The sequence below is a fragment of the Lampetra fluviatilis genome, chromosome 28 (genome assembly GCF_964198595.1).
Source record: "Lampetra fluviatilis chromosome 28, kcLamFluv1.1, whole genome shotgun sequence".
In the NCBI taxonomy this organism is placed as follows: Eukaryota; Metazoa; Chordata; class Hyperoartia; order Petromyzontiformes; family Petromyzontidae; genus Lampetra; species Lampetra fluviatilis.
In genome coordinates, this window is record NC_136302.1 from 3,589,046 (window position 1) to 3,601,418 (window position 12,373).

The window sequence follows — 12,373 nt, forward strand, 5'->3', positions numbered from 1 at the left end:
ACTCACCCTCACCACTCACGCTAACCACTCACCCTCACTACTAACGCTCACCACTCATCATTACCACTCACCCTCACCACTCACTAATCACCACTCACAACCGCCACTCATCCTCACCACTCACCACTCATCCTCATCAATCACACCCTGACCAATCACCACTCACCCTCACTGCTCACCCTCACCTCTCACCACTCACCCTCACCACTCACCCCTCTCCCTCACCACTCACCCCTCTCCCTCACCACTCACCCCTCTCCCTCACCACTTACACTCACCACTCACCCTCACCACTCACCCCTCTCCCTTACCACTCACCATCACCACTCACCCCTCTCCCTAACCACTCACGCTCACCACTTACCCTCACCCTCACGAATAATCCTCACTACTCACCACTCACCCTCACCACTCACTCTCACCACTCACGCTCACCACTCACCCCTCTCATTCACCACTCACCCTCACCACTCACCCCTCTCCGTCACCACTCACCCTCACCACTCACCCTCACCACTCACCCTCACCACTCTCCCTCACCAATCACCCTCACCACTCTCCCTCACCAATCACCCTCACCAATCATACTCACCACTCACCCTCACCACCACCACTCACCCTCACCACTCACGCTCACCACTCACCCCTCACCCTTCTCCCTCACCACTCACCCTAACCACTCACCCCTCTCCCTCACCAATCACCCTAACCACTCACCCCTCTCCCTCACCACTCACGCTCACCACTCACCCTAACCAATCATCCTCACTACTCACTACTCACCCTCACCACTCTCCCTCACCAATCACCCTCACCAATCATCCTCACCACTCACCCTCACCACCACCACTCACCCTCACCACTCACGCTCACCACTCACCCCTCACCCTTCTCCCTCACCACTCACCCTAACCACTCACCCCTCTCCGTCACCACTCACCCTCATCACTCACCCCTCTCCCTCACCACTCACCACCACCACTCTTTCTCACCACTCACCCTCACCACTCACCCTCACCACTCACCCTCACCCCTCTCCCTCACCACTCACCCTCACCACTCACCCTCACCAATCACCCTCACTGCTCATCAATCACCCTCACCACTCACCCTCACCACTCACCCTTCTCCCTCACAACTCACCCTAACCACTCACCCCTCTCCCTCACCAATCACCATAACCACTCACCCCTCTCCCTCACCACTCACCCTCACCAAACATCCTCACTACTCACGACTCACCCTCACCCTCACCACTCACTCTCACCACTCACGCTCACCACTCACCCTCACCACTCACCCTCACCAATCACCCTCACCGCTCATCAATCACACTCACCACTCACACTCACCACTCACACTCACCACCTCACCACTCATCACTCACCACTCACACTCACCACAGACCCCTCACCACTCACCCTCACCACTCACCCCTCTCCCTCACCACTCACACTCACCCTCACCACTCACTCTCACCACTCACCCTCACCACTCACCCTCACCACTCACGCTCACCACTCACCCTCACCACTAACCCCTCTTCCTCACCACTCACCACTCCCCCCTCTCACCACTCATGCTCACCATTCACCCTCACCAATCATCCTCACTACTCACCACTCAGCCTCCCCACTCACCCTCACCACTCACTCTCACCACTCACGCTCACCACTCACCCTCACCACTCACCCTCACTACTCACCACTCATCCTCACCAATCACACCCTCACCAATCAACACTCACCCTCACCACTCACGCTAACCACTCACCCTCACTACTAACGCTCACCACTCATCATTACCACTCACCCTCACCACTCACTAATCACCACTCACAACCGCCACTCATCCTCACCACTCACCACTCATCCTCATCAATCACACCCTGACCAATCACCACTCACCCTCACTGCTCACCCTCACCTCTCACCACTCACCCTCACCACTCACCCCTCTCCCTCACCACTCACCCCTCTCCCTCACCACTCACCCCTCTCCCTCACCACTTACACTCACCACTCACCCTCACCACTCACCCCTCTCCCTTACCACTCACCATCACCACTCACCCCTCTCCCTAACCACTCACGCTCACCACTTACCCTCACCCTCACGAATAATCCTCACTACTCACCACTCACCCTCACCACTCACTCTCACCACTCACGCTCACCACTCACCCCTCTCATTCACCACTCACCCTCACCACTCACCCCTCTCCGTCACCACTCACCCTCACCACTCACCCTCACCACTCACCCTCACCACTCTCCCTCACCAATCACCCTCACCACTCTCCCTCACCAATCACCCTCACCAATCATACTCACCACTCACCCTCACCACCACCACTCACCCTCACCACTCACGCTCACCACTCACCCCTCACCCTTCTCCCTCACCACTCACCCTAACCACTCACCCCTCTCCCTCACCAATCACCCTAACCACTCACCCCTCTCCCTCACCACTCACGCTCACCACTCACCCTAACCAATCATCCTCACTACTCACTACTCACCCTCACCACTCTCCCTCACCAATCACCCTCACCAATCATCCTCACCACTCACCCTCACCACCACCACTCACCCTCACCACTCACGCTCACCACTCACCCCTCACCCTTCTCCCTCACCACTCACCCTAACCACTCACCCCTCTCCGTCACCACTCACCCTCATCACTCACCCCTCTCCCTCACCACTCACCACCACCACTCTTTCTCACCACTCACCCTCACCACTCACCCTCACCACTCACCCTCACCCCTCTCCCTCACCACTCACCCTCACCACTCACCCTCACCAATCACCCTCACTGCTCATCAATCACCCTCACCACTCACCCTCACCACTCACCCTTCTCCCTCACAACTCACCCTAACCACTCACCCCTCTCCCTCACCAATCACCATAACCACTCACCCCTCTCCCTCACCACTCACCCTCACCAAACATCCTCACTACTCACGACTCACCCTCACCCTCACCACTCACTCTCACCACTCACGCTCATCACTCACCCTCACCACTCACCCCTCTCCATCACCACTCACCCTCACCACTCACCCCTCTCCCTCACCACTCACCACCACCACTCTTCCTCACCACTCACCCCTCTTCCTCACCACTCACCCCTCTCCCTCACCACTCACCCCTCTCCATCACCACTCACTCTCACCACTCACCCTTACCAATCACCCTCACCGCTCACCACTCACCCTCACCATTCACCCTCACCACTCACGCTCACCCTCACCACTCACCCCTCACTAATCACCACTCACAACCGCCACTCGCCCTTACCACTCACCCTCACCAATCACCACTCATCCTCACTGCTCACCCCTCACCACTCACCCTCACCACTCACCCTCACCACTCGCCCTCACCACTCACCACTCATCCTCACTCACCAATCATCTTCACTACTCACCACTTACCCTCACCACTCACCACTCAATCTCACCACTCACGCTCACCCCTCTCCCTCACCACTCACCCCTCTCCCTCACCACTCACGCTCACCACTGACCCTCACCACTCACCCTCACCACTCACCCTCACCAATCATCCTCACTACTCACCACTCTTCCTCACCACTCACCACTCACCCTCTCCCTCACCATTCACCCTCACCACTCACCCCCCTCCCTCACCACTTACCCTCACCCTCACTACTCACCCTCACCAATCATCCTCAATACTCACCACTCTGCCTCACCACTCACCCTCACCACTCACCCCTCTCCCTCACCACTCACCCTCACCAATCACCACTCACCCTCACTGCTCACCCTCACCGCTCACCACTCACCCTCACCACTCACCCTCACCACTTTTCCTCACCACTCTTCCTCACCACTCTTCCTCACAACTCACCCTCACCATTCATCCTCACCACTCACCACTCTCACTCATCACTCACCCTCACCACTCTCGCTCACCCTCACTACTCACTCTCAGTACTCACCCTCACCACTCTCCCTCGGTTGTGAGTGGTGATTAGTGAGGGGTGAGTGGTGAGGGTGAGCGTGAGTGGTGAGCGTGAGTGGTGAGGGTGAGCAGTGAGGGTGAGTGGTGATTGGTGAGGTTAAGGGTGAGTGGTGAGGGTGAGTGGTGAGGGTGAGTGGTGAGCGGTGAGGGTGAGTGGTTGTTGTGAGGGTGAGTGGTGAGAGTGAGTGGTGAGGGTGAGTGGCGGTTGTGAGTGGTGATTAGTGAGTGGTGAGGGTGAGCGTGAGTGGTGAGTAGTGAGGGTGAGTGGTGAGCGTGAGTGGTGAGGGTGAGTTGTGAGTGGTGAGGGTGAGTAGTGAGAGTTAGTGGAGAGTGGTGAGGGTGAGTGGTGATTGGTCAGTAGTGATTGGTGCGTAGTGAGGGTGAGGTTGAGTGGTGAGGGTGAGTGGTGATGGTGAGTGACGAGGGTGAGTGGTGAGGGTGATTAGTGAGGGTGAGTGGTGAGGGTGAGTGGAGAGGGTGAGTGGTGAGCGTGAGTGGTGAGGGTGAGTGGTGGTGGTGAGGGTGAGTGGTAAGCGTGAGTGGTGAGGGAGAGGGTGAGTGGTGAGGGTGAGTGGTGAGCATGAGTGGTGAGTATTGTATTGTCAAAGCCCGGTGGGCAACGCCGGGTACTTCTGCTAGTACAATATATATTTCTCTTTTTGGTTCTTTCGGTAAAGTCACGTAGAATGGAAATAATAAAATAATAAAAATATTATGAGAGAAGCCCCCACTAAAAGGATTGGGTTAAGTTACTGGTATCACAGAGACAATCAGACCTAAAAATGCACGGATGCAGCAATTGTTTTACCTTTACAAACCATAAATCCATCTCCTCTGAAGCCAGCATTGCATCTGCAGTCATAGTGTCCAGGTGTATTTACACAATGGGCAGAGTCTGTCTTCTCGACAGACCTGGTCTTCACCTGAGGACGGCTGCTTGCGTTGTGGCCGAAACGTCGTGAGAATTATTTTATTATGTTTTATTTTTATTATTTTATTATTTCCATTCTACGTGACTTTGCCAAAAGAACCAAGAAGATGAATCCCTGCAGTCACGAAAGCTTTAAATCGAAATATATATTTCATTAAATTACAATTTACGCGTGAGAACATGAAATGAGAAAAGTAAATTAAGCAAAACTGTACACACCGAAACACTTGCTCCCGTTGCCTGTGAGCCCAACGGGACAGGGCCCACACGAAAAGCCTAGGGAGGGTGCAGGATCATCCGTGCAGTTCACTCCAGGATGGCAAGGGCTGTCTACACAGGCATTGTAGTCGTCCGTGCAGAACGCTCCAGCGTAGCCAGGATCACACAGACAGCCGGAAACCTTCAGGCGATCGCAGACATTTAACAAAAAGGGAATGATAAAAATTAAAACATAAATAAATTATACAACTTTTGGCGGACGTTTCCCTAAACTCAATTAAATGCTAAATGGTGCTGCAATATACAAGTCACGGCTTGTGTTTTCCTTCTGACAAAAATAACACCATTAAAATATCAATTGTTAGAGCATTACAGATATATATTTAGAAATATGTTTTAAAAACTTGTACTTGTTATTAATATTTTTTTTAAAGCAATTAAGTAATATCAGTGACCATTGTATAACATTCGGTTTCATATGGAATTATACATTTCCTGGTATTTATTAACGTTGACTCATCTTGACCACAGTGAAATACAGCAACTGGCACGTAATAAATAACAGCAGCACAATATGTGACCCTAAAACATACGACGCGTCCGTCATAGGAACCCCAGAATGTTTACATTCCCTGAAATATTAAAATGAACTTGTCAGCAACAGTGTCCATACTGATGACAGGTACCTTTTAAAAAAAAGTATGCCAAATATATGTTCTTCACGATGCACGCTAACTTTAAACGCAGAACAAATGATATTGTTTTGTTTAGGAGTGAATATGCAATGGTTAATTTTCTTAATATAGAAAAGAAAAGGTGCCATTACAATACCCCTTTATACTAGGGCATTTAACTCTTTGCCTCCTCACAATTTGATTAACAAAAACATTGTTAGTTAATATTGTAATGTAAGTAGAATCTGCAGTGGCTGGTGGATTAACATAAACATAATCACATAAATTATATGTAAGTATATATGTTGAACTTCTTTCGCACCATACGTAAGCAACCATGCTAATTGGAGGTGCAGGGAATGACAACAAATTAAACACAAAAAGCACATGGACCTAAATAATACATTCTTACCACAACAAATCAATGCTTACATCTTGAGTGAAACATTAAAAATATGATCCAATTAATGTATGGATTGTAACAAGTATCCTGGCTGCTTTGTAATACTGAAAACCTGCTAACCATAAAACATGTATTTGTGCTATTGTAATTCTCTGGTACATGAGCACAGCTTAGTGCCTCTGGATGATTTCACATGCAAACATTATCATTCTAAATGCTTTAAATATTTGAGTCATTATCAAAGTGTGTGGTCTATTGAAATACGTACATTAAAGGACACGTGATATAATATACAAGAGGAGGCCTTGGGTGCCAGTTCCAAAAGTTCCAATTAGTAAGACATGAAGTTCTCCTGTGTTTCACCTGACGACGGTTGCTTGTGTTGCGATCGAAACGTCGTGATCTATTCATTTTCTACCTACGTGACTTTACTGACAGAACCAAAGAGTATGGATTCCTGCAGTCACGAAAGCTTTAAATCAAGAAGAAATAATAAGTCGGTCATACTCCCTGCAGCAGCATTCACGAAGAGTGCCATGGCGAAACTGCTACAATACAGCAACGATAAATCAGAGCCATAAATACGCTTTCTTATAAGAAGGGTACAAGCGGGCAGATTGTTTGGCAGACCTGAAAAGTGGATCCGTCGCTGCCATTGATGCTCAGGGTGGTCTGGTTGGAGAGGCACATGGAATTCGCGCTGCAGTTGCACAGAGTGAGGTTGAGCAGCAGCGCAGAGGAGGCCTTGCCGTCGCTGGCGCTCACCACGCCAAACGCTGGCTCCGAGCTTCTGGGACTCCACGTCAAATTCCCATCGCCTGCAACAGCCCGCACCAAAAAAAAAACTTTTCAGATTGCTGATTCTGTGTCCTTATCTTAGTCTCCGTGCCAATTAAACCTCTTTTTCCATTGGACAAATAGGCCGTGCTGGGGCCATGCCGTGCAAGGCTGGCACAGCTCAGGAGGCACCACGTAAATTTTTCAATGCAGAAGCTGAGTCGTGCCGCTGACGTCGCACACAGTGAGAAAGTCGAGGCGTGTAGTGACGCTGTTGTCACAGTTTATTTATTGACGTCACATGCAATGAACGTGTAATTAGCCCCCCCCCCCCCCCCAGTCGTATTTGGACATTCATTCATCGGACATAGTCAGCGAAGGAATAACGATTGCACCAAATGTGTGACCTCTTGCGACAGCATTAGCATAAACTGCTCTTGCTGCCATACCAGTGTCTCGAGTGATTTTTTGACCCGTGTATCACGGGGGGTGGGGGGGTACCACAGCGGTGGTGGGCATTCCTTTGAGGGTCGCAGTCCACTTGGAACGCCAGCCACCAACTGAAGTGCCCTATTTTCTGGAGTTTGTGCATCAAGACGGGGCAATGTGTCCAAAAAGTGACAGCCATATCCCTCGAACTACGCTCTCACTTGCTAGGAGACCGGTCGCAGATGCAATGGTGAAATGGTTGATTAAGTCAAACCCGCCATATTCAGATGGCTTGTGAAGCAAGCGTATCACTGTTTGGCTCTGGCTCGGCATGGCAATTAGCCATTGGAAAACCACCCGTATCGGGAGGGCCATGCACTCATTAGCTTGGCTTGGATATGCCAGTGAAAAAAAAGTATTATATAAATTTCCCTTTATAATATATATACTTTATAATATAGGTATTATGTTAAATCATTTTGAAATGTAAGAGTGACCATCATATGGAAAGAATAACCCCGTCATGGCAAAATGTGGAATTTTCACCACTGGCTTTGGGCAAACCAACAGAGAAAGTCATATGAGCATGGTGAGCCCTTGGCCTGGAGTCTCATCTTGGCGAATGCTTATTTTACTACAGCATGGATGTACGCGGTTGTGTTTTGTACAGCTCTCCGATGTCTTTTCGGGTTCTGCCACATATTACTCACAATGATGTCCAACGTTTCACTCCACATCCTAGGAGCTTCAGAAAATTCAGTTCCTTAGGAGCTTCAGAAACTGAAGCTCTTAAGGAACTGAATTTTCGAGCACGTAGAAAGAAACATCAGACATCACACCGAACAACGGGCGCTGCACTCTGAATGTACATCGGACAGCGATGTTCATTTTCAAGTAATAGAAATTTCTAATAAGGTCATCTTATAGACATTAATAACCCACTTGTAATCGTGAGGCCTGATGAGTTTGTCGAAAGGGTGAAGACAATGGTGTCGTTATTGGGGTCCTCTGCAATTACTCTGGTCCACACCGTGGAATTCACTTTGGTCGAGAGCTGTCCGCTGCTTGTAATGTTGGGAGGGAAGTTTTCTGCAACGAAAAAATATTCAAAGCTTTTTAGTAGTTTTCACCTTTTTTTTTTACTCATCATTTAATAACATAAACACTTGTTCGTAGAAAAAATACGAATAAAACCCACGCAGTGTTTGGCCCTGCGATCCAAATTCTCCAGCGCTGTTCTTCGTGGCCATTCCAAACTTGGGGTCGTCAGTGCTGAGCACATCAAAAATGCAGTCCTTTTGCCCTCCGCAGGAATCGCTGACGTTGGCCAGCTTTTCGGCCGATGTCCGATTAAGGAGTTCTTCATAAAACATCGGCACAAAGCTGTTGTTGTTGTAGGTGTGCCAGCTCTCCCCAGAATTGGTGTTGTAGGAAAACAAGCTCGTGTTTGCAGTGATTTGCCCTGTAAATACAATATTTTTAAAATGGTGAATATAAAAAGAATGTATGCACCTGCAACGTCGTACTAGGCATTTTAATCGTAGGTCATTCTGTTGCAAGAGCCACAGTTACATGTATGATGTATTCCTTTTTAAATAGTTTTAATCTTAATACTCGCTAATATTTGCTCATCATCATAGTTAACGCTAATCAATTAGATGTTAACATTTACTAAATGATGGTTAATTACCAAATCAGTTTAATTCAATAAAACACGTACAAAATTTATATTCTTAGATACCTGGTATGGAAATAAATTGTCTGATTTCTAGTATCTAAGCCAAAATTTACCCAAAACGCTCGACTCAAAAAGCAGTGAACCTTAAACGAGAAGGACGTACGCCGGCAATGCGTGATTCCTCAGAAAGCATCACAAACTGAATATATGTTTTGAGACCGATGACAACAAGATCAAACGTTGTTGTGACATGAAATGTAATTTTTTTTTTAATGCTCACGTGCAGTTCTATACGAGTCGTCTGAAATACCTTCCTTGGTTAATTTTATTCGGCCACTCTTTCAGGTGTTTTTTTTAAGCCACGTGACAACAAATGTAAATGGTGCTGATTGCATGAACATAGCAAGACTCAAAAAAATTTAATTGCAATGGCGTTTACAGTAGAACTCCTCTTAACGACCACCCCTGTTAATGACGAATCGCTTAACGACGGGACCTTCATAGAGCCCAATGTGTAGTATATGATGTAGTGTATATTAGCATAGTGTATAGTAGTGTAGTGTATAGTAGCGTAGTGTATATTAGCGTAGTGTATAGTAGTGTAGTGCCTCTAAAGAGCCCAATGTGTTCACTTACCCGCCATTCTCCCGTTAACGATGGGCTGTTGTAGGTACAGTAAATATTAATTTAATGCATTGATTAACCATATCCATTGTTCAAATATTATAAAGCATGTGTTTTGTGGGTGAAAAAGGGTAACTTTCGATGCTATGGGAACGAATTTAGCATTTAACATATATTTCCTATACTCGCTTAATGACTAAATCACTTAACGACCTGTTCAATGGAACCAATTGCTATCATTAAGAGGAGTTCTACTGTATTAAGAATTGTTCAGCTGTATCAATATAAATGCTCATATATAAACGCATATTGCCATGAAAATGCACGTGTTTCTCTGCTAGCTTCTCTTACTACACATATGAAGGGAAATTGAAGAAAATTGGTTCAATAACCAAAGTTATTCAGGAGGCTGGATGTCAAATTGTTGCCGAATGACATCTGAATTGCTCCTGCTCCCCCCTTGTCACACACTTTTACTAATCTGCACTGATAAGCATGGTGAAGTATGGTCAAACAACCCACACAGTCGACACAATTTGAGAAAATGTATAAACTACTCACATGTAACTCCAAAATCATAGTATAACTGGTTCTCTGGAGGGATATTTGTTCCATCAAAGGGCAGCACAGTGCCATTCTTAGATTTAAAATCATCTTTAGGATCACCGTTGAAAACACCTGCAAGTAAAATATGGAATACACTTAATTTTATTTTAAAAAACTCACACAAATTACATGCATCACAAAATATATTTAAATACTGCGTTTGTATTTGTGAGATGATTTATATGTATCAGCTGTTGTTTATTGGAGACACAAGTAAAAAAACATTTCGTAAGGAGACAACCCACAGACCGACAGAGGTAGATGAGCATTTGGTGTGGTGGTGGCAGTGAGTGGGATGGATGGACATCTCACCCAGCAAGCCTTGCGTTTGGTTGACGAATTTTTGGGGTAGCAGGGTGATGAAGTTGAGCGCCCCATAAGAAGCCGTCACATTCACGGAGATACCCGATGGGAACGACGCGACGACTGACCCATACGACAGCTCGACTGACGTCTGGTTGAAAAACGTTTTGTTTTCTAACAAAGCACGTTGAAATGAAAAAAAATTACAAATGTTTAATATATATAAGTTACAGCGAAGATCACACATGCAATACTAATGTGTACGTTTTCGCCGTCACGCTGTACTATATCTCTCCGATGTATTTTCTGGTTGCATCAGGTATTGTTCAGCATGATGTCCAACGTTTTGCTCCACGTACAATAACCTTCTTCAGGAGCCTCTCAGGAACTCTCCGAACAAGCTTCCAGCTTGATATCCCACGGAGGCAAACGTGGGATTTCGTGCCGAGCAAAACATTTACAGCCACAAACTACATTTGAGAACATTACAGCAAAATTATTATTTCTTATCCAGGAACGCATTAACTTAGTTATCAAGGATGGTTTTACGAAGGTCTAATTTACAAAATATCCTTACTGGGGTTTGTTTTTCTGTGGGCAATAGGGAACATTCAATGTATGTACTGACTGCGACTGAACTTTTTGGTATATTAAGATGAAACATCAAATCATACGTAAAAAAATGTGATGCATTGCATATGTCACAAAAAAGAATCACACACACACAGCATCTTTCAATTACTATATATCAAGTGTATGTGCACCTCAATGCAAAGGGGGTACCTGAGACTTGAGTAACTTGACTATCTAATAGCACGACAGTGATGTTATCTTTGAGAATCCATTCAACCTGTGAACACAAAAGCTCGTTACAGGTGCACTTCGTCTTCACAACAACAACCGCCATTTGCCACAAAGTGGCGGTGACATCACTGCGGCACTTGTGCCAGGCTATGTGCACGTTAGGGCCACGTGAAGTGTCAAACGCCCACTGGCAGCAGGTCATGGCACAGACCCAGGTGCCATGGGTTGACTCACTCAAATGACTGGCCGATGCACCACCTGTGCCCCCCTACTGTGCCAACTTTGTCATAAGTGCACCTGTCCACAAACGTTAACAAAACCTCGAAGGGTTAGGGGGCAAGTTGAGCGCTCAAGCCACTTCCCTACCCACCTTGCTGCTGCCATTTTCTTGGGCCACGATGGCCACAAACGACGTGGCTTTTGAGGTCCCATTGGACCCTGCGATCGCCGTCCGGGCCTGCATGGTGAAATGGTTCTGATCGGCAGACACCTCCAAGACCGTGTACTCTCCTAGGCCGTTAAAGGTGTAGGAGACGTTGTCCAGCGTCGTGATGTGAGGGTCGCCAAGGAGAAACGCTGCCAATGCAAGAAAAATATGACAGCAGGTTGTGCACGTTCAAGCGTTTACACAGTAAAACACATATCTGCATGCATAAATGTGCATGCAAGTGTTTGTAGAACTGTGCTGGCAGGTAAGCAATTACATATTCTGTAATTGCAGTCACATTTTTCGGAAAGATATTTTACTCAATTCTAAATGTTTTGTGTGGATAGGATGTAATTTATAGGTTGGCTCTGTCTTAATAATACAATTGCCCCTCCATCAATTCGCAAGTGATTACGTGACAATGCTTCACCACTATGCTAGTCCGTACAGGTTGGTGAAATTGCCAAGCATACACAAAAGGGGTGGGGGGGCAGCAT

The 12,373-nt window shown here is 47.2% G+C and overlaps 1 protein-coding gene across 1 annotated transcript in view; it reads right to left on the reverse strand.

The window, feature by feature from the left end:
- Nucleotides 1-6,819: 6,819 nt before the first annotated feature.
- Nucleotides 6,820-12,373, reverse strand: part of LOC144942649 (uncharacterized) — an 82,420-nt gene continuing 76,866 nt past the window's right edge. Inside the window, exons 19-23 of the mRNA XM_078869446.1 lie at nt 11,820-12,025; nt 10,655-10,796; nt 8,633-8,896; nt 8,377-8,523; nt 6,820-7,046 (exon numbers count right to left, since the gene is read on the reverse strand). Coding sequence (XP_078725572.1) covers nt 6,820-7,046; nt 8,377-8,523; nt 8,633-8,896; nt 10,655-10,796; nt 11,820-12,025 — 986 coding nt within the window. The remainder of the gene's footprint in view (nt 7,047-8,376; nt 8,524-8,632; nt 8,897-10,654; nt 10,797-11,819; nt 12,026-12,373) is intronic.